Source organism: Phocoena phocoena, chromosome 1, assembly GCF_963924675.1.
Source record: "Phocoena phocoena chromosome 1, mPhoPho1.1, whole genome shotgun sequence".
NCBI classification, from domain to species: domain Eukaryota; kingdom Metazoa; phylum Chordata; class Mammalia; order Artiodactyla; family Phocoenidae; genus Phocoena; species Phocoena phocoena.
The window spans coordinates 139,470,194-139,497,963 of record NC_089219.1 but is presented as its reverse complement, the minus strand read 5'-3'; the positions used below and the strand labels follow the sequence as shown (position 1 = coordinate 139,497,963).

General features: G+C 40.7%; 1 protein-coding gene across 2 annotated transcripts in view; it reads right to left on the bottom strand.

Annotated features, from left to right (window-relative positions):
• Positions 1–25,999, bottom strand: part of RGL1 (ral guanine nucleotide dissociation stimulator like 1) — a 177,260-nt gene extending 151,261 nt beyond the window's left edge. For both annotated transcript variants that reach the window (XM_065896243.1, XM_065896338.1), the window contains exon 1: positions 25,868–25,999. In XM_065896243.1, coding sequence (XP_065752315.1) covers positions 25,868–25,999 — 132 coding nt within the window. The remainder of the gene's footprint in view (positions 1–25,867) is intronic.
• Between the last annotated feature and the right edge of the window lie 1,771 nt (positions 26,000–27,770).

The window sequence follows — 27,770 nt, the reverse complement described above, 5'->3', positions numbered from 1 at the left end:
GCCACTATCCTGGTTCAGGTTCGTACTGCCGGGCACGATGGCTCCATTCGTTCATTCATACAATCAGGCATGCTCCAGGTACAGTGCTAGGTGCTGGGTGTGCTGGGGGATCAATACAGAGCCCTTGCTTTCAAAGGACTTACAGTCTAGGGTGGAGAGAGACAAGTAAATAGGACCTTGCAAAGAACGTGAGAATGCTTCATGGAGGGAGCACATAGTGGGGCCCCTAGCATCAAGAAGAGGCACTGAATCCAGAGTCAGGGAGTTAGGGATGCCTAAAGCTGAGACTTCAATGGGAAGCAAAAATTAGCAGATGGAAAGGGGGAGAAATGCCTAGTTCAGGAAAAGGAATGACATGAGCAAAAGCATGGATGCTGATGAGAAGAAAGTAATTTCTCAGACAGAAATGAATATAGTTTGATAGCCTGCAGGATGAGTGCAATGGGAAGGGGCTGTTGAGAGATGCCATAAGAGTCCGATTACGAAGAGTTTGGGAGCCACATTAAAGAATCTGGACTTCACCCTGGAGCAATGGAGACCATCGAAAGCTATCACACAGTAAAGTGATTTATTTAACCCACAGTACTAGAAAGAGGTATGGAGAGAAGTGAACACATTGGAGAAGTATTCAGGAAGGGGAATAGCAGAAATTTGTTACAGGTGAGAACTTACTTTAGTTCATGTTTTACACTAGGATCAAACTAATCTTCCTGAAATGCAGCTCTAATTAGGATATGCCCATGTTTTCATTGTTCCATTTCTCGCCTTTTGCCTACCAAATAAAGCCCAGACTCTTTAGCCAGCAGTGGACGTTGTCTTTCCTCCAGCATGGGCATCCTCCCCTCCACACAGCTGGGCCTCTTCGCTCCCACCTCTAGACCCGGTGTCTAAGACCAGTCGTAACCTTATGCAGAAGGAATGAGAAGACCTTGGCTCAGCACTCTGGAATGGAGCATCAAACCATTCCTCCTTCGAGTCAGGCCCCGTGTTCCAGGTCTGACTCCTGGCTTGGAAGTCTGCCTGGTCCCTTGGGGGCGGGGGCCCCGCTTCTCGCTCTCCATTCCACGCTTTCCTCCTTCCAGAGCTTGGGAGTCTGCCTGTGAACCTGAGCTTAGCGACACGAGCCTGCTAACTGCTGACAGACTTTCTTATTTCCTTATTCTTGACTACAGTTCTCAGTGCCACCTGTTGCTAGATATTCCAGTACCAGCACCTCCCAGCCTCAAGACTTGTCACCCACCTCCCAATGCCAACTTTACTCACCCAGGCAAGTAGAGTGACCACCTTTGTCATCTTTTGCCATACTCCTCTGCATATCCCTTCCAACACCTTGTCTGCCGGCCTAGACTTCTCTCGCAGCTCCTGCCCCATCCCCATGGGCAGATCTAGTCTCTGCCAGTTCGCTCTGTCTTTGGCAGTGAACCAGGCCATTTCTAACAATGTCTTGAGCTATAACAATTAACCTTCAAGGCCCTGAAGATTAGGGCCCACCCACCACTGAACTTTCTTTCTCACTATGTTTGTGTACCCTTTACTCCAGTCAAAATAATCTCATCATCGTTTGCCTTTTGTGCCCCATGCTTACAGACCCCCAATTCATTCTACCCACCCACTCAGCCTGGAAAGGGCTTTCTCCCATCCATTCCATCCCCATTTTCTGAGGAATTCTTAATAATTTTTTTTTTTTTTTTGCGGCACGCGGGCCTCTCACTGTTGTGGCCTCTCCCGTTGCGGAGCACAGGCTCCGGACGCACAGGCTCAGCGGCCATGGCCAACGGGCCCAGCCGCTCCGCGGCATGTGGGATCCTCCCGGACCGGGGCACGAATCCAGGTCCCCTGCATCGGCAGGCGGACTCTCCACCACTGCGCCACCAGGGAACCTCCCTTAATAAATATTAAGTCCCCAAATATGACAAGTCATAATCTCCTCCCCATCCTGACTGCAAATTACATCTCCCTCCTCTGAATCCTGCAGCTTATTATCTGGACTTCCATTATGGACTTTATTACATTCTTCCTTATTTTAAATATCTTATCTCCCTAAGAATACAAATAAACATCTTGGGAATAAGATCCACGTCTGATTACTTAGCAAAGCAAAATAGCTAGGGGAGAGGGGAGAAGGGAAAGAGAGACTTGGCTCAATTTCACAAAATGAGTGATGGTCCACCAAGGATTATAAGTGAACAAGCTCACACTGTCAAGTGCCTGCTCAGCATCCTTAATCAAGTCATTCCTGAAACATGGGGGTTAAGGGCCCCTGTCCCTATAGACTTCAAGGAAATTCACTGAGAGCCCCTTAAGTAATAATACAATATTATTCTATATAGCCTCTCTATTTAGAGTTATTTCTTTGCATCTCCCCCCCCAACCCCAAATGCATCTGGAAGCCCCCATCCCCACCCGAAGTTTTGATGGTTCCCTGAACAGAACTGAAATAAACTCAGTTACCCAGTTTAGATCCCTTCAGTTCCTCTTTTGGCACCTACTAGGTCCACAAGTGTGACAAAAGGGGGCACAGCAGCTTTCCCCAATGATAGAAGGAAACTCATGGACCCAGGGGACACAGCTCTTCCCCCTAGCATGAGTAGGAAAACTAGACTGACGAGAGTGGGTGTTTATGTTTCTTATTAAAATGGGCAAAGTTAGTTTTTGAACCCTGAATGATACTCAGCCTCTTGTTCCCTCTACAGCAGTACATCCTGGACACGGAGATTGTTTTGCCAAATGTCTATGCCACAGTGTAATGGGGGAGAGTTAAGCTCATTGCGCATCACTGTTTTGCACTCATTTTCCAGCTTTCCTCTTAGGAGCTCCAGATTCTTTACAAAGCATGACAACTATCTCACCAAATCCAGGTACACTAGGTAGAGGACATTACCAAGAAAAATAAAATGATTATAATCCGCCCACCGCAATGTCTGCTCTACCTGTGTTATTCTGTAATATTTGACATCTGAGTGGCTTTCATGTCTAACATTCCCATTCAACTATAAAAATACACAGTGCCAACTGTTTGCAGATGACATGATACTATACATAGAGAATCCTAAAGATGCTACCAGAAAACTACTAGAGCTAATCAATGAATTTGGTAAAGTAGCAGGATACAAAATTAATGCACAGAAATCTCTGGCATTCCTATATACTAATGATGAAAAATCTGAAAGTGAAATCAAGAAAACACTCCCATTTACCATTGCAACAAAAAGAATAAAATATCTAGGAATAAACCTACCTAAGGATACGAAAGACCTGTATGCAGAAAATTATAAGACACTGATGAAAGAAATTAAAGATGATACAAATAGATGGAGAGATATACCATGTTCTTGGATGGGAAGAATCAACATTGTGAAAATGACTCTACTACCCAAAGCAATCTACAGATTCAATGCAATCCCTATCAAACTACCACTGGCATTTTTCACAGAACTAGAACAAAAAATTTCGCAATTTGTATGGAAACACAAAAGACCCCGAATAGCCAAAGCAATCTTGAGAACGAAAAAAGGAGCTGGAGGAATAAGGCTCCCTGACTTTAGACTATATTACAAAGCAACAGTAATCAAGACAGTATGGTACTGGCACAAAAACAGAAAGATAGATCAGTGGAACAGGATAGAAAGCCCAGAGATAAACCCACGCACATATGGACACCTTATCTTTGATAAAGGAGGCAGGAATGTCCAGTGGAGAAAGGACAGCCTCTTCAATAAATGGTGCTGGGAAAACTGGACAGGTACATGTAAAAGTATGAGATTAGATCACTCCCTAACACCATACACAAAAATAAGCTCAAAATGGATTAAAGACCTAAATGTAAGGCCAGAAACTATCAAACTCTTAGAAGAAAACATAGGAAGAACACTCTATGACATAAATCACAGCAAGATCCTTTCTGACCCACCTCCTAGAGTAATGGAAATAAAAACAAAAATAAACAAATGGGACCTAATGAAACTTCAAAGCTTTTGCACAGCAAAGGAAACCATAACCAAGACCAAAAGACAACCCTCAGAATGGGAGAAAACATTTGCAAATGAAGCAACTGACAAAGGATTAATCTCCAAAATTTACAAGCAGCTCATGCAGCTCAATAACAAAAAAACAAACAACCCCATCCAAAAATGGGCAGAAGACCTAAACAGACATTTCTCCAAAGAAGATATACAGAATGCCAACAAACACATGAAAGAATGCTCAACATCATTAATCATTAGAGAAATGCAAATCAAAACTACAATGAGATATCATCTCACACCAGTCAGAATGGCCATCATCAAAAAATCTAGAAACAATAAATGCTGGAGAGGGTGTGGAGAAAAGGGGACACTCTTGCACTGCTGGTGGGAATGTGAATTGGTTCAGCCACTGTGGAGAACAGTATGGAGGTTCCTTAAAAAACTACAAATAGAATTACCATATGACCCAGCAATCCCACTACTGGGCATATACCCTGAGAAAACCAAAATTCAAAAAGAGTCATGTACCAAAATGTTCATTGCAGCTCTATTTACAATAGCCAGGACATGGAAACAACCTAAGCACCCATCATCGGATGAATGGATAAAGAAGATGTGGCACATATACATAATGGAATATTACTCAGCCTTAAAAAGAAATGAAATTGAGCTATTTGTAATGAGATGGATAGACCTAGAGTCTGTCATACAGAGTGAAGTAAGTCAGAAAGAAAAAGACAAATACCGTATGCTAACACATATATATGGAATTTAAGGGAAAAAAATGTCATGAAGAACCTAGGGGTAAGATAGGAATAAAGACGCAGACCTACTGGAGAACAGACTTGAGGATATGGGGAGGGGGAAGGGTGAGTTTTGACAGGGCGAGAGAGAGTCATGGACATATACACACTAAGAAACGTAGTAAGGTAGATAGCTGGGGGGAAGCAGCCGCAAGGCACAGGGATATTAGCTCGGTGCTTTGTGACAGCCTGGAAGTGTGGGATGGGGAGAGTGGGAGGGAGGGAGACGCAAGAGGGAAGACATATGGGAACATATGTATATGTATAGCTGATTCACTTTGTTATAAAGCAGAAACTAACACACCATTGTAAAGCAATTATACCCCAATAAAGATGTTTAAAAAAAAAAAAAAAAATACACAGTGCCAAATCCTAGGCCAGGAGATCTAAAGGCCCAATGGTCAGGAATCCTATGACGCTAGACAGACGTCAAAATGCCAGGTTTTATGAAGAAGCATTTAACTGTGAGTAAACACGCTTCAAAGCCTTTCAAGTGGTTAGTCATTCCTCCCTGCTTCCCTGTCTGAGCAATGAGCTCCAATCCCTGATGAAGCTAAAAGTGCTGAGTATCCTTTAGACGCATTAAAGAAGATTCTCTCTTGCCTCACGAATTTGATGGAGCAGCAGAGTTGGTGGTGACTTCTCAAAACCTCACGTGTCTGGTGTGAGATAAAATGGTCAAGCTCTATCTTTTAGATGCTTTACCTGGAATCGAAGCCCTGGTGTCCTTGTTGCAGGTATCCTGCAGACAGAATTCCATCACCGTGGACAGTCCTCACAATTAGAACCCACATCCTCTTCTGGCCCAACACAGGTTGAAAATTAACTTTTATGGTTTGGCACAAGAATTACTCTATTGATTTGGCTTTAGAGCATGACGACGCTCAAGGGAGGCAGGAAGGAGAGAGCTGATGTGAGCTTCATTTATTTATGTATCAGATTCCAGAAGCGAAAACACAGAAAGCACTTTAAGAATAAAAACAGAAATCAGCTACACAAGTCTGAGAAAACATTATTTTTCTTTCTACTCAAAACAGATTTTATAATCTTGAGAGTGTAAACGGGCATAACCTTTTTAAAGCACAATTTGGTAACATCTATCAATATTAAAAACACGCTTTCCCTTTGAACAAGTAATGTCACCACTAGGAATCTACCTGATGGATATACATGGAACACTTCAACAAAACATATGTCCAAGGATGGTCACTGAAGCATTATTTGTCATGATTTTTAAAAATACATCAAAATGTCCGTCAATATAGGGACTGGTTAAATAAAAATGGCATATCCGTATAGTGGATTAGTTCAAAGAATGAGATGGATCTGTGTGTGCCAATATGGAAGGATTTCCATGCCACATCACTAAGGGAAAAAAGCCAAGTGCAGAACAGTATGTATAGTGTGATCCCTAAGTGTTAAAATACACATAAGCATGTGGAGAGGAGCACATAATTACATTCAGGCATGTGCATAAAAGCATCTCAGGAAATGGTTAGCAGTGATGAACTCTGAGTAAAGGACCTGAGATGGGTGGAGGACCAGCTTAATAGGGCAGGTTGGCATTTGGGAGAGAGATCAGGGACCAGTGAAGGTTTCTTATTTGTACAACCCATTATTAAAAATACTAACAGGGGCTTCCCTGGTGGCGCGGTGGTTGGGAGTCCGCCTGCCGATGCAGGGATCACGGGTTCGTGCCCCAGTCCGGGAAGATCCCACATGCCGTGGAGCGGCTGGGCCCGTGAGCCATGGCTGCTGAGCCTGCGCGTCCGGAGCCTGTGCTCCGCAATGGGAGAGGCCACAGCAGTGAGAGGCCCGCGTACCGCAAAAAACAACAACAACAACAAAAAAAACTAATAAATATTCTATTATTATTTAAATGGTTTCTAAGTTAGTGTCTTCAAGAGAAATTGGGTATGTGGCCAAAGAGGGAAGAAAAAAAGAGATTCTTGGTTGAGAGATCGATAATGCCCTCAGCCAGCTCCGCTAAAGAGGAAGTATTCCAGTCCACAGAGAGGGGGAAGATGGCCTCTGCAAAAACTGTTCACTGTGTATTAGGGTGGAGGGGGAAGTGGAAAGAAGAAGAAGAATTGCCTCATGTGGGATTTTAATTGAATTTAATTTTTTCTACTTGTTTTACTTTGGAAAAAAGACTTTGATAAGAGGAACTAGCCCTTGCCCAAGAGTATGAGGGACCAAAACGTTGTCTCAGCTACCTAGAAAGACTCGGAAGGAACACTCAACCCTTCCCCACCCCACTGGCCAATCGGAAGACTAAAAGAGGTGTTCAGAGGGAATGTTGACAAAGGGTAGACCTTGAAGTAGGAGGACTGTAAACCAGCCTCAGCGGACAGAACTTTCAGAGTTGCTGGTGGCTCCCTTTCTACTGAACAGCATGACTCTTTCGTGTTCTTGGACTTGGGGAAGAGCCGAAGTTTCACTAATCCGTTTCACAGTCCAGGCTGCTGTGGCATTTGCCATTGTCCACCCAGACAGAGTGAAGAGAGAAGACAAGCCTGAGATTCAATGGAGTCCACTGCACTGAAAGACTCACCTGCCACACGACTCTTGTTTGTGATACACATGGAGGCTTTCTATTGGCCAAAACCAACCTCAATGGCTTTCATTACGGAGCAAGATTGTCAATATTTATCTGAGTAAAATATCCATGGCATTAGCCTAGATACAAATCCTATAAAATAAGCACGACTTTAACATTATTTTCTACGTGATGGTGATCCCAGGACCACCAGTCCCAGGGTAAGCACAGAATGTTCCCCTCTTTCACTCACCATCCAGTTATTCATCACCAGGGCAGAGGAGGGTGGTCAGCATCATTATAAGCCTCGATGGATAATTTCTAAATGCTGGAGCATCTTCAGGGAAGTGGACTTTCCCCCAGGCCAGGCTACTTCAGCTAGTTACAGCACAGGGCTAATGAGGCCGAGGTCATGAGCTTATTTACCCTGAGGGCCAATTAGCTTTGATCCGTTTCATGGCCATATCCTGTATCCCTCAACCCAAACAGCTGTTTCAAAAATGGATGCCCTTGATGACAAGGGGGACTGGTCCAAAGTAACATAGATGTATGAGTTCAGGATCATGGTCAGGCTCATGAGTTCATGCTCCTGGAAAAATGACACACAGCATATTAAGAATACTGAAATTACATCACCTGATCTTTGTTCCAAAGAGATCAGGAATAATAACACCAAGCAGATCTCAAAGATCTACACAACTGCGAGACTGGTCATCAGGCAGAAAACAGCTACATATTCATAACAGCTCACTTTTGTTTTAAGAAGAAGGCTATCATACCATGAACCCATTTTTCCATTAAAATAATTCTTTAGAGAAAGTTACTTTGTTTAGTATATAAAGAATTTTCTACTTGTTTACAGGTAGTTCCTTAGGGAGGAAACTGAATTCAAGAGGAGTTTTACAAAATTCTATGCCCTTTATATCTCATTAAGTATTTTATATAAAAAGTAAACTAAATGAACATTTTGGTCACTGTTTGATCTGAGCATTTTTCACGCTAATTATGTACTGATTTTTTTTCTTTTATAAATTGTTAGTTCTTCCAATTGCCCTAGTTCTTTCCTCACAAATATCTTCTTCACCCATATACTAAGCATAAAATACCTTCTTTTTTCAATTGGTCCACAGAACCCAATACTTATGCTTTTCCACCATTCATAAAAAGAAACAAATTTCCAAACTGTCTTTTCTCACACTTCTATCTAGCTCCTTGTTTCTGAAGTTCCCAACACAATCCACAAACATAGTCGATATCGGAAATACCACGTGCGCCAGTATCTGAAGCACATATAAAGATCTAGAATTAACCTTGGGGATTATCTCACACACTCACTTTGACCCAGAACTAATGTTGAGGGCCTTCTTACATGCTTCGAAATCTGAGTGCATCTGCAGCTGTAAACTCTCTGACCTCAAGATAATAAAAGTTTGCAATACTACAAATAAGAATCACCATTTTTAATCCCTGATCCCAGAAAACGGGCAGCTATACTGCTCCCTTACTGGTATGAGTCTGTCCTCTGGGGGGAGAAGGGAGTCTTGCTTTCTCTGTTTTCCTTCCAGCCACCTATAGATGTCCCTTGAAAGACTGAGAGAAGAGTCTACAGAGGCTCCCAGATCCAAGAGTGCCAAGTGTAAAATTCTGCCGGGGGTGGAGGTAAGGGGCTGGAATGGGACCTTCTCTTTCAGAAACTCCTCCATTTACCACTGCTCACTTGCCTTCAGAGGAGCCTGAAGCCAGCCCTCAAGGAAAGATACAGCTAATTCTGTGGAGGTAGGTAGTGATCTGAGAAAGTATGTCACCCTACTCAGAGAGACTTATGCTGACTATGTAAATCTTGATCTAAAACCTAAGGCTTGTGGCTGAACCATGGATGACATACATCAAATCAGGCTGAGGACAGAGAATCTGGGATATGGAATCCACACCTTTTTCCATCCTAGAATTTCTATGCTTCCCAGCTTCTTTCAAGAGCCTCTCCCAGTTCTCCACAGGCTATCGAGCTATCCCATATTCCCCTGTTTACCCTGATAAAGGACAGGAACATATTTTAAAATAAGATGCCCCCAATCCCTGCAAACCATGGAGGATGGTATATGAACATCATTTTGCTCAGTAGAACTGTACACAGTGTATATAGTTTCCTCCTCACTACTTATCTATGAGGTCACCAGGAAAACTGCTACTCTTTTCACGTCTTCCCTCTCCGGTTTACCTTTGATATCCCCCTTCTCCCTCCCTAGCTTTTCCCTTCTTCTCTATCCTGTAGTCCAGAGCCTCTTTTCTTCACTACTATATAATTCTAAACACAGGCTCTGACAATAACCCTAAGCTATGGCTGCATCATGCTGATTGGCACCAGCTGTGCCTTATGGCGGTTAACCCACACTTATAACAGAGCCTCCTTAGATCTTCCTCTGAGAACAAGATTCCACGTATACATCTAAAAGTCATAACCAGTGGGGTGGAAACTGAGCCAAGAATAAATAGGTCCTGCTTTGAACTACTGATTACATTAAGTAAGAAAAATAACACGACTGGAGGAAAGAAAAATGCTACCCAGAGGTGTAGCTTAAAGATTTTCTTGGACATGTACAACAAACTATTAGATGATCTGCCCCCTCAAACATCCCACTCCCAAATTTAAGGTCAATTTTCTCAATGAAAGGAAGATGCAGGTCAGGGCAGGGAGTGAAGGAAGGAAAGACTTCATTATGAAGAACTCAAGTGACAATAAAAAGTATACTCCCAAATGAGAGCATCCAGGAACTTTACCATGTAACAAGAGTTTGCAAAGCTTAGAGTCTTTGAGACCCTTAAACAGTTGGGAAATACCAAATGCACGGAGTTGGGAATTAGGGTATAATGACGTTATTCTGCATCTTTGGGCAAATCACAATCTCAGATCATCAGTTTTCCTATCAACTCCCTCCTGAGGAGTCACTGGCAAGGCCACTAGCTGGTTTGTGTATACTGAATTGTCTGGCCCATTTATTTTCCATTATGAAACCATGTGGAATGGTCCTGTGTCTGAACATGATCAGATAATGTGAATGACTATCATTAGAAGGTAATCATCCTTCCTTGTCTCTGTCCCAGTGCGACTGTGTTACAGATTCTTCAAACTCCATTCTTCCTAGCTCCATCGTATAATAGACAAATACCATTCTTTTTATTAAAAGAAAAATCTTCCAGATTGTAAAATTATTTATTAGTTTCAAAAACTCTGGCTAACTTCAAGATCAGGGACACAAACATGATCCATCTGATGCAAGAGGACATCAGCAGTCTAAGAAAAATATGATAAAACTAACTTTTTATTACAAAGCTCATCTACTTACAGATCAGGTTCCCAAAGGCTACATTCAAGTCTGTTTCACTGTAAGTCCAGAAGGATATTAAACAAGTCACTGCTAACAATCTCCTGTTGATGGCAGGCAGAAATGGTGTACAGGGGCTTCCCTGGTGGCACAGTGGTTGAGAGTCCGCCTGCCAATGCAGGGTACACGGGTTCGTGCCCCGGTCCGGGAGGATCCCACATGCCGCGGAGCGGCTGGGCCCGTGAGCCATGGCCGCTGAGCCTGCGCGTCCGGAGCCTGTGCTCCACAATGGGAGGGGCCACAACAGTGAGAGGCCCGCGTACCACAAAAAAAAAAAAAAAAAGAAAGAAAGAAATGGTGTACAGGACACCATTTCAGTACAGCTTCAAGCCATCTACGAAAGTTCTTAGGTTGGAAATATGTAGGAGACAGAACTTCTATACTCACTTTATTCACTTGGAGTAAAGTTTTCTGTCCACTAAAAATAGCAACAAAATTTCAGGCTCCCAGAAAACACGGCATTCCACTAGTCTTTAAGCACTGAATTATCAGCTCCTAACCACCAACAACATTGGTACAAAAATGGAGACCCACCCCCCAACAGTGGCAGACAGGGGTCTTGACGTTTGGAGGACAAACTCTCCCCCAGAGTCACAACGCTTTCATGGCCCTTCATGATCTGACCCCTGCCCTCCTTTCAAGCCTCATGTCCCCCAACACCTCCTGCCTTAAACCCTATCTTCCATCCATATTGAACTACTCTCTATTCCTCCATCCCCTCTAACCTCTATGCCTTTGCACATGCTTTTCCCTCTGCACATGCAAAGGACTTCCTTCCCCACCTCATCCCTTGGTGTAGTTCACCCGAGTCATTCTCCATGTCTCATATTATATATCACTAACTCCTACACATTATTAATTACTCTTAGCTTTTCCAAACCTCCCAAATTTAGGTAAAAATATACCTCACATATGCTCCCTTAAAACCTGTACTTCCTTTTAATTGCCGTGATCACATGTATGGTGCATTAAAAAAAAAATCTGTATCGCTCATTGGACTGTAAGCTCCCTGAGGCAGGGGTTATATCAGTCCTATTCATAGTAGGTACTCAACAAATATTTATTGAGTAAATGACTCAATTTCACTATTCTATATTTACTAAGGTAGACAGCAGTCATTTTATTTAACCCTTTTGTTTTGACATGTTTAATTTTTAGAATTGTAAAAGATAGAGAAATACAAAATGGATAATCGTGTTCGTATTACCACCATCTGGAATTGACAAATGTTAACAGTTTTGCATAGTACTTCCAGTCTAGTCAAGACTATTTTCAAAGGGCCAAAACTCAGATGATTTTGTGATCAGTCCTGATTTAACTAGAGAGAAAAAAATGGAAACAATAGTATTAAGCACTAGCTACATGCTAATCATTGTCCTAGGTTTATATATACTCCGTATTCAACCGTCCTAAGAGAATATTATTATCCACACTTTATGGATGAAGACACTAAGACTTAGACGATTAACTACTGCCTCAGAGAATAAACCCAGTAAACGTTACTACCATGTTCAAACCAAATTCTAACTAAATCCAAATCCATGGGGCTTTGCCCCTTATTGTCTAGATCCTCAAATCCTATCCTTATCTGGAAGGCACTTGCACTTTTTGAGCCAGAGAATGTACTTTCACATATGTTATTCATCTATTCATTTTAAAAACATCAATGAAGTGCCTACTAAGGGTGTGTGCTGTTACCTCAAAACGTGCGGAAAATTAAGTTAATCAGGGCACTGCATTCACAAGCATTTTGAATAATTTAGCTGTGAATAAATTAAGTGGTGATATAATGCCGTGGAAGTTTCTCCAATGCAAAAGAAACATGCAACCATCAAGGCAATGAGAAAATAGCATTAAAAGGCTGAATAGATTTCCTCCTACCCCCACTTCACACAGGTTAAGGATGAAAAATGACAAGCTACATTCACAATAGATGGCCCCTGAAAGTTTATCCTGGTCCTACAAGGACTATAATGTTGTAGTTTTGGTATGAAAAGACTTTACAAGGTGGCTAGATATATAAGAGTCATATTTAAAACTTGGTTGTTACTTATGATTTCTACAGTGTCCTATACTTTTGTCTTAACAGTTAAGCATATGAAACCTAGGGATAAATAATTTGGCTTTCTCAGTATATCTTCTAGGCTCTCAGTTCAAATTCTTACGTTTGTTTAACGTCGGCATGTGTGTGGCCCTATAGTTCACATAGGGTACGGTTAAGCCCCTGCACTTTCTTTCTTGTGTTCCCTGTCTCCCTTCAGAAAATGGATGACACCTTGTTCCCTGCCCCCAGAGAAACTGCCTGTCCCTGTATGTATACTTTGTATCAAAGGGCTGGCTATATTTCTTCCAGTAAGTCCTGAGTGTTTGGGAATCACTCACTTTTTTGTGACAATGCTGTCAGCAGTTTGGACTTCTCTTAGTAAGTTATAATACTTCTGGGCTCCCATTTGAAATCCTGGCTCTTTCTTGCTTTCCCATATCTACCACCCTCCATGATTCCTTAAAAATAACTTCTCCTACCTTGACTGATAGAGCATGATTCTTCCAGCTCAGTGTTTCAAGTCTTTTTGCCATTCTTAGCTTCCTTGATCAACATTTTTACTTCGAAACAATTCAGATTTGTCCTTGTATTGCATCCATCCTACTTAAAATGAATGTTCTGAGGCAACAAATTAGTTTGTAAGCATGGTTTGACCATAAGGGTAAACAAGAGTGGGTGGAGAGGTTATTTTGCTTACTGAGGACTCTTTTCAACAGGCTATATGCTTTTATTGTCACTGTATTTTTTTCTATACACAAATGGTGTTGATTTCTCGGAAATCCAGTAAAATTCTAATGGTTCCTATTATTGGCAAGTACAAGCCACGGAATAAATCATATGGTTCTGGGCCTTGGGTCTGTCCTTTTATGATGTCAGAGAAAACACCACTAACCCCTAGAAATTCTGTCACTTGGGTGTTCTCAGAGTAAGCATTAACACATGAGATAGTTGTTTATCCGTCCATTCCTTTGTTCATGCATTCATTCATTCATTCATTCAACAAATGTCTCAACAGGTAGTGATGTAACTTTGAATAAAGCAGACACAGTTCCTCATGTTAGGAGCTCATAGTATACTGGAAAAGAATATAAAATAAGTGATTGCCATATAATGTGATAAATGTATATAAAGGAAACACGGGGTACTTTAAAAAAAAGTTAAGAAACAAATGACAAGGGCATACAACATAGTCTGTGGAGATCAGGGGAAATTGCCAGGGTCTGAAGGAAGAATAGGAATTAGCTAGGCAAAGTGGAAGGAAGGGTACCCTAAACAGACATGACAGCATGATGTGCAAATGCACTGGGGCTACCAATATCCTGATATCAGAGTGCAATTTTTTAAAGAATGCTAACCCTTTCCTACCAGTGACCACCCCTAAATCTCTACCTTTCTGAAATGTCCTCCATCTATAAAGTTTCCTGGGGAATTCCCTAGCGGTCCAGTGGTTAGAACTCCGTGCTCTCACTGCTGAGGATCTAGGTTCAATCCCTGTTCGGGGAACTAAGATCCCACAGGCTGCACGGTGCGGCCAAAAAAAAAAAAATTTTATAAAGTTTCCTCAGATTCCTAGACCCAGGTTTTTCATCAAGTAAAGCAGGTACATTTCTCAGATGTCAGGTCATAAGAGAAGAGTTTATAGTGAAAGTTTTCAACTATTTCCTCTTCTGGGCCCCTGAAAGAGAGTGGGCCTTTGAACTAGCTACTCACTGCTGTGGGAAGGAATTGAATCTCTCCCAAACACCCAACATTTGTAATCCAAGGGCAAATTTAAATAATGTCATTTCTTTCTCATATTTGTCCCCTCGAAGGAGAGATAAGTCTAAAGGACAGAAGACACTTCTTTCCCTTTCATGGGCACTATTTCAGTGTGTAAGCTCCTCTCCTCCCATCATTTGCCTCTTTATTGCCTCATGCCAAGCTTGTCCTGACGCCATGGAGTTTTCAAGGGAATAAAAGGAGACCCTGAGGTTTACAACGAACACATTTTGGAAAACGATGAGCTGAAACAGAACTGCTTTGCAAACTTTTTCTTGGAGACCTAAGACCCACATGAATGCAAGCCCCATGAAGGAATGATTTCCAGGCCCTCAAGAAAATGGTCTTCTTCCTTCCTTCCTTCCTTCCTTCCTTCCTTCCTTCCTTCCTTCCTCCCTCCCTCCCTCCCTCCCTTCCTCCCTCCCTCCCTCCCTTCCTTCCTCCCCTCCCTCCCTCCCTTCCTTCCTAAATTCACCTGGAGTTTCCTTTACTCTCTGTAGCAAAATGCAAAGAAATGTTCATGTCTGATACCGTGAAGGCGCGGTGCATTCTAGGACTGGGAGGCAAACAGAACAGGCTAAATTGGTTGCAAATGTCTAAGAGAGTTCTACAGGAGAAAGCTCTGTACATAACAATTTTATCCTCCTAAAAGGGCTTGGCCTTTTCGCACTCAAATGGTCACCTGAGCAACTGAGTCAGCAGCTAGGATAACACAAGGTTTAGAACCCAGCCTGCCTACTCCTTTTCAGGAAGAGGCCCTTGAGGAGCACACTGCTGACTCAAGTGTTGTCCCCCCTCACCCACGGGGGAGAGAGGGAGGAGCTGAGTGGTTCGGAAACCCCCCTATCTGGCCACTCCCCGGAATCATCTGTATATCTCAACACAGTGTTGTTTAGTTGGGGTTGCCGTCCTCCTGGAAAGATCACCCATAGGAACCTTGGTGGTGGCAGTCTCATTGGAGTCAGGCAGCTGTGTCTCCAGTTCAAATCCTGTAGTAATTTAAAAACATAAAAAGGATCCCCGGGCTTCCCTGGTGGCGCAGTGGTTGGGAGTCCGCCTGCCGATGCAGGGGACGCGGGTTCGTGCCCCGGTCCGGGAAGATCCCACATGCCGCAGAGCGGCTGGGCCCGTGAGCCATGGCCGCTGAGCCTGTGCGTCCGGAGCCTGTGCTCCACAGAGGAAGAGGCCGCAACAGTGAGAGGACCGCGTACTGAAAAAAAAAAAAAAAAAAAAAGGATCCTGGAGTGTGAGGCCTTCCAGAACATGGGGGCAATCTTGAACTTAGACGGCATGGGTCAGAAGCAACTATTGTAAAATTAGTAAGCCAGTATGGTGTAACATTTTGTACTCTTCCCCCCTCACTGATTCATTCAATAATAATAAAAGTCTGCATCTATTGCTTGTTATGTAGGACTACTGTTCTAAGCATTTTGCATAATATCACTCAGTTAATTCTCACAACCTATTAGTGTACACGTGTTACAGATGAGGAAACTGAAATACAGAGAGATTAAGAAATTTAACGAGGTCACACAGCAAGTCTAGCCCCAGAGTCCACGCTCTTAATTCCTCTATATCTTTTCTGTATTTGGTAAATACTTCTTAAGCACCTACTAAGTGCCAAACACTGTGCATGATATTGGCATATACAGATGAATATGACAGAGGCCCTGCCCTTGAGAAGCTTACATTCTAGTTTGAGAGACAGCAATACATAAACATACAAGTACCATTCATGTGATGAGTCTTATGAGATAGATAAGCAGAGGCAGGACCACACGGTAGGGTCACTAACCCTGACAGAGGGGTCAAGGATGTCTTCCTTGAAGAGGTGGTACTCGAGCACCTTCTAACACCAACACTGAAAAGTAACCAATGTGAAACGTTTGCTATCAGGGGTGTCCCCCTTTAGTTTAGACTGTGAAGCTTATTGGAAACCTCATGCCATAACTCAAATGGTCTTCCGTAGGGCTCCTTGGGACTCTGGCAGCAAGAGCCCAGGGGTAAAAATGTGAAGATACAAGGTGGGTAGACTGGAGCTAGAGAGACTTCCCTGATAGTAGGTCTGTGCCCCGTGGTGATAGCAGACTGTTTGGTGAGCAGTATCTCAAGGGCATAGGAAAACTCTGATGTGATTCTGGCAGGCTTTAATGTCCAAGGAAGCAACAGTAGTTCAGGGAATGGGTGAAAATACCCAGGCTCCAAACAATCAGACTGTTCACACAATTGGACTCCAGTCAATAGCCTCGAGTATGCGGAGCAGTATTCAGTTATGCAGAAAAAAGAGCTATGAAGAGCTTAGTTAGCAGAGGTTTAGGGCCCCATTTAAATGGGATGGAGTTAAGGGCAGGGTGCAGTCTCCATGAGATACCTGGATACTACATGGGAGAACTGAGATGGAAACCCAGCCACATACTTGGACAACACTTTGAGGAACGAAGGACAGTTATGACTCAGTGGGCACGTTGGTGTTTATTCCCGCGAGACGCTGCTGAGCCAAGCCCTAGGAGAGCAAGACTGATACCATTTATTGTGCTAGGAATGCTTGAGCTTGAATCTTACTCTGCCACTTACCAGCTATGTATCCTTGAGCATGTGCCTTACCTTCTAATCTTCAAGATCCTTATCAAAAATGTCCCTATGGCTGTGACAATTAAATAGATTGATGAATATGAAAGTGCCAGGGACAGTTCTTGACACAGAGTAGGTGCTCAATAAATGATAGTTTCCCTCCCTTACAGACCCCAATTGAATATTATTCGGCCTCAATATTCCATTTCTCACTATTGATGATAATGGCTACTTTACTCATCTCAGTAAAAATACTTCAAAGCATGTTTATATATTAATAAGGTCCTAGGCAGGAAATTTCTATCCCTTTGCCTCATGTTAAAATTTGTGGCAGGAGAAGTCATTCAGAATCACAAAGAAGAAGCCTAGCACTGTCATCGAACCATAGCCTTTAAGTTCAGCAAAGAGCTGACTCTTCAGAGATGAATACAATGCACACCCATTGCTTGTCCAAATTGTCATCCAGTTTTTCTTTTTTTTTTAAATTCTCTCTCCTCTTATCCCTCAGATGAGTATGATTTAATCTCCAAAGTATGCATGACGAACACATACTATTTCTTCCTCCAAGAATGTGATGTTACAATGTGGGCCCACATTCCAGAACTGGATTGAGAGAGATAGTCTCCATACAGGCGTTCACTAGTTTAATTTCACACAGAGAACATCTCTGTTTCACAGCCACGGAGAATATTGCTTATCTTGGCAGCCCTCTCACAAATGTAAGACATTGAGCACAGATAAGTCCAGTGCATAAGGAATGAGTTGATGCAATTTCAATCAGTAACAACAACAACAACAAGAAAAACACCACCACTTAGTGCTATACAGTGGTGAATCAAATGAATCACCTTTGTACCCAGAGATGGCAGCATTTTGGTTGATGTTAAAATTTAGAGAAACAACATATTACTATGAAATCATGATGAATCACTGTGAATCACTATGAAAATGATTCATCAATCAACCATCAGGTATTTATTTCAACTTGTGTCCAGCAGTATGCCAGTGCATTAGGGTTTCTAAGCGAAGTAGAATTAAAACTAATGGACATGGTCTCAAGGACCGACAGCCTAGCTGGAAAGAGAGAACTCCCATCATGAAAAAAAGAACAACCCCCAATAATCCCTAGCATAGCATGGACCGAGAAGAAGGACACCGAAGTGGCCAAGAGCGGTTTTGAAGTGTTCTAGGCCACCCTTCACATGTCTGACAGAGTAGCATTTCTAAAAAACAAATCTGACCATGTCACTACCCCTGCCTGAAACCCTTTACTGACTCCCCAAGGTCCACAGGACAATTTCTGAATATCCAAGTGAAGCATATAAGACTTTTCGTTATTTGGTGCTTCTCAGCAGCTTCATCTCTTGCCATTTCTCTGCTGCTACAGATGCTCCAAACTGCAGGATGTCCTCTCTAATACTGCCCTTTTGTACGATTTTCCCTCTTCCAGGAATATTTGCTCTGGTTCCCCTTCTAAAACCCCATTTTCTGGGCTAACTTCTACTTTTCTTTTAAGAATGAACTCAAGTCTTACCTCTCTGGGAAGCTTTCTTTCCCTGACACCCACACCTACATAAGCTTACTCACACCTGTGCTGGACTACAGCTCCCTGCTGTAGGCTCTGAAAATACCTGCTGATGTATTTATTACAGCACTCATCACACTGCATTGCAATTATTGATTTATTTAATGCTGTTCCCCCAACCTATTGCCCATTTTTTAAGATCAACTTCATTGAGGCATAATTGACATATAATAAAATGTATCAATTTTAAGTACATAGTTCAGTTAGTTTTGAAAAATATGTATATTCATGTAACCACCATGAGAATCAAAGGACAGAACGTTTTCATCTCCACAAAAATATGTCCAACCTCCTCACTGCTCCCTTGCTCATTTAAAAAAATAAAAGATACCGAGATTTTATAAAAATGGTACAAATGCACTTATTTACAAAACAGAAATAGAGCCACAGATGTAGAAAACAAACATATGGTTACTGGGGGGAAGGAATAAATTGGGGGATTGGGATTGACATATACATACTACTATATATAAAATAGATAGCTAATAAGGACCTACTGTATAACACAGGGAACTCTACTCAATACTCTGTAATGACCTATATGGGAAAAGAATCTTAAAAACAGTGGAGATATATATATATATGTAAAATTGATTCACTTTGCTGTATACCTGAAACTAACACAACATTGTAAATCAACTGTACTTCAATAAAAATTGAAAAAAAAAGATACGGAGATTTTATAAAGACATTTATTTTTCATGCTTGATCATTCATCAAAAACTTCATTACTTTCTGCTATATGCGGGTATTATTTATAATTTAAAAATTAAATATTTATATTTAATGGTACATTTAGAATAGTTAAAGTTAATCAATACATTAAAGATGGACTTGAGGATATGGGGAGCGAGAAGGGTGAGCTGTGACAAAGCGAGAGAGAGTCGTGGACATATATACACTACCAAACATAAGGTAGATAGCTAGTGGGAAGCAGCCGCATAGCACAGGGAGATCAGCTCGGTGCTTTGTGACCGCCTGGAGGGGTGGGATAGGGAGGGTGGGAGGGAGGGAGACGCAAGAGGGAAGAGATATGGGAACATATGTATATGTATAACTGATTCACTTTGTTATGAAGCAGAAACTAACACACCATTGTAAAGCAATTATACTCCAATAAAGATGTTAAAAAAAAAAGAAATAATATTTTAAATTCAAATATATTTGACAAACTGATTTGTGCCTACATAAAATTTATAAATGATTCTAAGAAGTCAGTTATAAATACTGTGTAAGAAGGTACTTAACTAAATGTGGCCAAAAATAATAAAGATTCAACATTATCTAGATGATATTTTCTGACCAAGTGAAATACTTGTTTAAAAATAAGTTTGAAAAGCATATATTTTTAAGACACACTTTAACTCACGAAAGAGTGTAGGACTCACATGTCCAGCAGTATTGTGGACTGAATACTGTAATTAACTCTCCCCCTAAGAACAACTAAAAAATGCTTGATAAAATAAAACTAAAATGCCTTTTTCAATATATTGATAGGCTGACAAAAAATTAAGAACTCTTAAAAGCCAAACCTATATGAAAGAAGAACCTACAGAGATAAGCACTGAAGTCAGCCTCCATTTTGAGGGCATTGGCTTCACCAGGTGAAGTCAGCCTCCATTTAGCGGGCATTGGCTTAACCAGGTAAACTTAAGCTTTGTTTTTTGCTAGACACTTATTTAACTGCTCGCCAAAATTCAATTTGTGCTTCCCTTTCCAGAGTACTGAGTCATCACTAGGAAGTGGCTGCCCAGCCAGAGATTATATTTCCCCACCTCACCTCCCTCCTATCCACATAGGACAGTGGGATTAGTTCTCAGTGATGATAGAATGTAAAGTGATGTGATGTATGTCCCTCTGGTCCAAGAAAGTTAAGAACTGGGCGTGTCTTCTTCAATCTCATTTTTTGCTAATTGCTATCTGAACTTAGAAGATTCCTAGGCCCCAGAGGATGGTGGAGCTGCAAGAATAAAGTAATCTGTGACCCTGAATCATCATATGGAGAAAAGCTTCACTCTCATCAGAAACACCTACATTGGGTTATTATGTGATTGAGAAATAAACTCTTATTGCATTAAACCACATGCCCTCCATGACAACACAAGGAAAATTGCTTATCTTGAAATATGGTGCTGGATAGGGGCAGGGAGAGGGGAGTCATTTCCCTCCTAGAATTAATTACCACAAGCATACATATCTATAGGTTTCCAGCCTATATTCACATTGAGTGGTCTGAAAAACCTCAAGCTAAGAATTTATTTTAAAGTGCCTTCCAGTTGATAGTGCTCCCAGAAGTAAATGCAATTTCTCTCCAGAGAAAACTCCTTTCATTCCAAGAAAAATGAACCCACTTTCAAAAATCATAAAACACACAAAGAACCAAAACACCAAGTGCAAGAGCCAAAAGAAAAAACAGATAGTTGAATAAGACTCACAGCTATCAGAACTGCCAATTTAGAATATAAAGCCATTATACTTAATATTGTTCAGAAACACTCCTCCATGAGTCTCTCTTGTTCCTGCATGTCTTGCTTTGTATACAAAAAAACAAAAACAAAAACAAAAAAACAAAACAAGAAAACCAAGGCTCTAGCTGATCTTTACCTGGACCATTTTTCAGGTCTGTGTTTGCAGTGAGTATCCTTCAAGGATAAAGTAATGTCTCACTAGGAGAAAGTGTAGCCTTTCTTACTGTCTACTATAAACTGGCAAGTTCCCCAAGGTCAGTGATCCTCTCCTGTGCAAGCAGCTATCTAGGCCTATCTGTGTCATTCCTGTAGGAACTGGGACATAGGGAACCAAAACAAACATGCTGACACTCTGGCTACTGCTTCTTCTGTGACTAATAAAGTCTTTTGTCTCTGAGACAAGTCTCGTGTCTTCTTTCAGCTAATTTGCAAACAGTGTAAAATCTCATACTCTTCAAATGTCTTGACAAATAGTCTTTAGAAATAAAAATATGAACAGGAAGCAAGAAACTAAAGCAATGACTGGAAGATTTTAAGAGAACAAAACTGAACTTCTAGAAGTAAAAAATAGAATAACTGAAATTTAAAACTCAATGATTAAAGGGCAAATTAGATACAACTGAACAGAGAATTAGTGAATTGGAGGATAGATCTAAAATTAATTAGAATACAATACAGAGAGGAAAAAAGATAGTAACTCTGAAAGAGAGGTTAAGGGACATGAGCAAAGTGTAAGAAAAATGAGCATAAATCTTGGAGTTGCAGAAGGAAAATGAAGCAAAAGCAATTATTAGAGAAGAAAATTACAGAGATGTTTCCACACTGATGAAAGACACCAATCCATATATTTAGGAAGCCCTATGACTTCCAAGAGGTTAAACAAAAAAACCCACACCTAAACACAGAAGAGTAAAACTGCAAAACAGCAAAGATGTAGAGAATACCTAAGCAATTAGAGAGAAAAGACATCACAGATGGCCCCCCACTTACAATGGTTCAACTTACATTTTTTAAACTTTACAAAGGTGCAAAAGTGATACGCACTCAGTAGAAATCATACTTCAAATTTTGAATTTTGATCTTTCCCCAGGCTAGCAATAGGCAATACAATACTTTCTCATGATGCTGGGCAATGGCAGGAAACCACAGCCCTCAGTCAGCCACGCAATCACAAAGGTAAACAATCAATACACTTACAACCATTCTGTACTCATAAAACCATTCTGTTTTTTCACTTTCAGTACAGTATTCAGTAAATTACATGAGATATTCAACACTTTATTATAAAATAAGCTTTGCATTTAGATGATTTTAGGCTAAGGCAAGTTTTCTGAGCACATTTAATGTAGGCTAGGGTAGACTGTAATGTTTGGTAGATTAGGTGTATTAAATGCATTTTTGACTTATGATACTTTCAACTTATGATGGGATTATCAGGATGTAACCCCATTGTAAGTCAAGGAAGATCTATATATTCAAAGAAATAAAACTTAGACTTTCAGCTAGTTTACAACGGAAACAACGGAAAGCAGAAGACAATGGAATATTTTCAATGTACTGAGATAAAGTAACCTGAAATTCTATATCCATCTAAACTATCGTTCTAAAACTGCACTTAAAATAAAGACATCTTCAAACCAAATAATACTAATAATAAAACACACAAAGAAAGACTTTTGCTAAAGTTAGACCCTCAGAAAAGTAAACTCTAAAAGAAAAAGAAAAATTATCGGAGATGGGGTTGAGATGCAAGAAGGAAATGAGGAAAGAATGAGATTCTATTTTATACAAACTAGACTGGAAAAATTAAGAAATCTGACAATTCCAAAACTTGGCAAGGATATGGAATAGGGGGAAATTTATGCACTGCTGGTGGGAGTGTAAACTGGTACCACTTTGGAAAACAATGTGGCAATAACTTGCAAGATGGAACTTGCACGTAACAGGTATTAACCTAGAAAATAGGGACATTCTTATACAGGGGCATAAGACATGTATAAGCATGCTCACAGTAGCATTGTTCATAATGAAAAAAAACTAAATAATTGAAATGTTCATCAACATAACTATGAATAAATAAGTCATGGTATAACCACATAACGGCATGTTATTCAACAGTAAAAATTAATGAATTACTACTACATGTATTAATGTTGTAAGTCTTGAAAATCTTAGAAACAGGTTGAGTGAAAGAAATAAGTCACCAAAGAAATCAGATATATAGCACACATATATATGACTATATAAATAGCTTATATGACTTAACAATATTTTGGAGGGATACATATGTATGTAATAAAACTGTTTAAAATCCAAAGAATGATTGATTAAACACAGATTTCAAGAACATGGTTACCTTTGTAAGGAAAGGAATCCAGGGGAAAGGATGTGAAGGATTACACATATGGATTCAACAAATCAGTAAAATTCTAGTTCTTAAGTTGGTTGTGAGCTCACAAGTGTTTGTTTTAATGTTATACACTATAAGTTACATGTATATTATTTTGTAGGTATCAAATATTATAATGTAAAGAAATTAACATTTAGCACAAAAGAAAAGGAATAGAAGGAGCTTCCTTAACCTTCGTTATAAAAATCTTACAGCAAAATGGTATAGGATAAAATATTGGTGAAATATTGAGGGTGAAATATTGAAGCATGCCTTTTAAAGTCAACAATGAGACAAGATATTCACTGAATCATAAATATGTTGATACTCCCCCAAATTAATCAACAAACTTATTGCAATCCATATCAAATTCCCAGCAGACTTTGTTGTTTCTTCATATTTGCAGTACTTAATAAGGTCATCCTAAATTCATATTGAAAATTTAAGTTCCAAAAGCAGCCAAGACAATTTTGAAGAGCAATAACTCAGTGGAGGGACATGCCCTACCAGATATCCAGGTTTCCTTCAAAGCTAGAATAGTTGAAGGAGTATCACATCAGCAGAGAGAGTATGTAAAGAAACATGATACACGAAATATAGCACTACAAGCTAAAGAAGAAATGATGGACATTCAAAAATGGTATGAGGATAATTGATTATCCATATGGAAAAACTTCATGTTAAAACAAGAAGGCCCCATTTCAAAATAATCAGATTAACCAATATTTAAAGGTCTGATGATATCAATAACTGGGAGAATGTAGAGTAGGGAAAATTCTCTTATGCTTTTAGTGGGGATATAAACTCATGTCCCCATCTTGGAGACAAATCTGGTAATAACTAGTAAAACTGAAGGCTTTCATACTTTATAATCCAGCATGCCACTTCTAGGTGTCTATGCTAGAAACATGTATAACACTGCCTTGTATTGAAAAAAACAAAGTTAATCAACAAGAAAATGGATAAATAAATTTGACCTTATTAATCAATAGAGTATAAAAAGCAGTTAAAATGAATAAACTAGAACTACATGTATCATCATGGAAAACAGATAAAATAGAAACAAAATGTTAAGTAAAAAAAGCAAGGTGTAGAAGTAGATACACAGTATAAAGCTTGTGTAAAACTTAACAGATGTAAGTCAATACTATATATTGGAAATACAGATAACATGTATGCAGTGTACGTATTGAAATATGCATAAGGATGATAGATGTCAAATTCAAGATAGTGATTACCTTTGGGTAAGGAGGGAGGGGAATAAAATTGGGTGCCAGGACTAGGGTGAGGCAAGCAAGTCATCTAGCATGCAAAACATCAGGACTCATTAACTTTCAAGTTTGTGCAAGTGCAGGACACAAACCTAAGAGTGAGAGCCTCCTTAAATTTTGTACCCTCAGCACCTCCCTTACCTGATCCTAGTCTTGGCCCTGTTAGGTAAGATACAAAGACTTCAAGAGCTCTCTGCAGAGTTTTATTGCTTAAAAAAAAAATCAGTTGTGCAAGTATTTCCATAGAAAGTGTTTACAATTTCTTTGGCTGGATTTCACACGTTTAAGACTGTAGTTGTTATGTTAGTTTCTTAGATTGGAATTGTCACAACATGCAGGTATTAGAGATTTGGACACCAAACACAAGCGCTCTGAGGACTTGGTACAACGATTTCTCATGAGATTCCTTTTCTCTTTACAGAATAACCAACAGAAAGACACGTGCCTGAGCTTGGCAGTGACCCCCTCACTCCCATGGCTTTGCATCTTGAGCAGAGAAATGTGAGAATGAGGAGAGGGTAGAGACCACTTTGGAATTTATACCAGGGGTAGGGCTCTGAGTAGTTCCTGCTGACTTGGTTCCTGTCCTGTTTCCAAACATAGTTCTCCAAACTTCCCATCAATTCTGTGAGCCTCCCAATATCCTCCAGTAATTTCCCATTTTCTTTAAATTAGTCAGAGTCAATTTCTGTTGCTTGCAACTGGAGAGCCCTAACTGATACTTAGCCTCGTGCTGTCAAGGAACGAATTTATATAATTCCACATGTGTTAGTTGATCCTTAGGAATCAACTTTTTCACCACGATTTGATTTCCCATTTAGGTTTGGTAGGATTCTACAAGGACAACGTCAACTTGTATATTTTAAGCCCTATCGGTCAGGGCTAACTCCCTTGGCTGAATCACTGTGGAGTATTATTAATGTCCAAGGGACACACCCCTGACTTCTTATTCTCCAGCTGTGGTTGTGCCTATGGTCCCAGAATAAAAAACTGCCAAGCTGGCCTATGATAATGGCTACACTAAGAATGATAATTTCAAGTCTAAGAAAATACATCACTGTGTCAACTGTGTCACTTAAGAGTTGTCTTACCTCCTCTGTCTTTAAAACTTCCCATATCCGAGCGTGATCTTCCACCAGCCAGTGTCCTGCGCTTTCTACCTTGGTGGAAAGTTTGAGTTTAGACACCACATGAGCAGGCTCTCCCACGGGCTTCCCCTCCATCTTGAAAGAGCCAGGCAGGAGGCATTACGGATCTGTTTGCAAGAATAAAGTGAGATCCAGGTTAAAACACTGAGTAACATAAAAAGAGATAGGAAAGCAAATGATCACGCTTGATTTGTGGATAATGAGACCATCAACAACAGTATCACAACAGGCACCAACTTTTATGGCCACTTTTTATGTTTTAGATATTCATGACTGGTATTTTAATGCAGGAATCTGGAGGCAGGGATGCATTCTGATAATGGATGAAGTGATAAAAATTGTAAAGCAAAGTAAAAAGCATCCTTTGCCTGTTCTATCTGCTTGTCACTTTGCTCTGGCCCCTCAGTAGGAGAAATGGAAATGGGTAGATGTAAGACAAGCCTGAGCGATGTTTTCGTATTTCCATGCCATGCAGTGCATGAGGAAGAAGCACTGGCTCTGGTGTCAGGAGTTTTACTCTTCAAACATCTATTAAACACTTATTTATTCGAGGCTCCATGCAAGGCATACACAAATAATTTGGTAGTTTGGTCCTTCACCTTAAAAAGCTTACTGTCTCAGGGCAGAAAGTGCTGTAAACAAGCAATCACAACACAGTGTATTACAGCATAATGTGTGAAACACCTCAGTAATCATGTTTCCAAACTGTAGTAGAAGCACAGAGGAAGGTTCTCTTCAATATGTATTGGCTGTGTTACTTTCCTGAGTCTCCATTACATCAGCAGTTGCTGCAGAGACAGTATCTAAAAATTGATAACAATTCTATAAAGTCTACTTCCTTGACATCAATCTACCTGCCATTGGCTTGTTCAGAATCACGTCATGCCTGCCCAGCACCATACTGCCCTAAGGAATCTCCTTACCTCCATTCACGTCCCCCGGGTCTATCCTTCTCAGGGTAATTTTTCTAAAAAGCAAATCTGATAATGATGTTCTACCTACCAAGAACTTTGCCCGGAGAATGAAGTCCAAACTCCTTAACACAGCATCCAAGGTCTCCTCTGCCTCTCTTCTCCCACCATGCCCGGCTGCCTCCTCTGTTATTCTGTTTTAGTCCTTTGAAAGTGCTTATGGGGCTTCCCTGGTGGCACAGTGGTTGGGAATCCGCCTGCCAATGCAGGGGACACAGGTTTGAGCCCTGCTCCGGGAAGATCCCACATTCCACGGAGCAACTGAGACCATGCGCCACAACTACTGAGCCTGCGCTCTACAGCCCGCGAGCCCACATGCCACAACTACTGAAGCCTGTGCACCTAGAGCCCGTGCTCTGCAACGGGAGAGGCCACTGCAGTGAGAGGCCTGCACACCGCAATGAGGAGTGGCCCCTGCTCACCGCAACCAGGGAGAGCCCACATGCAGCAGCGAAGACCCAATGCAGCCAAAAATAAATAAATGTATTTTTTAAAAAAAAAAGAGAGTGCTTATGGATCTCAGATACATCTAGGAACTTTAAGCCTTTGTTTGTGTCACCTCCCCTTCACCCACCATGCCAAGAGAATAAAGGCCCCTCCTCCTTTGTTAGTCTCTATATATACTCTGGACAGATCTCTATCATGTCACCTAAAACACTTTATTATAATTATTTGTTTTCAATTTTATTTCTACTTTCTGGTCTTTCAAGCATCTTAACACTAGAGATGACGTCATGTACAGAGTAAGTACTAAATGAATGTTTGATGGATTAGTTAATTCGGTAATCATGAGACTCCAGTAAAAATAAGGCAGCAGATCTAATATATTCAAACAACAGATTAAAAGTCGAATTATTCCTTCACTTCAACTTTTT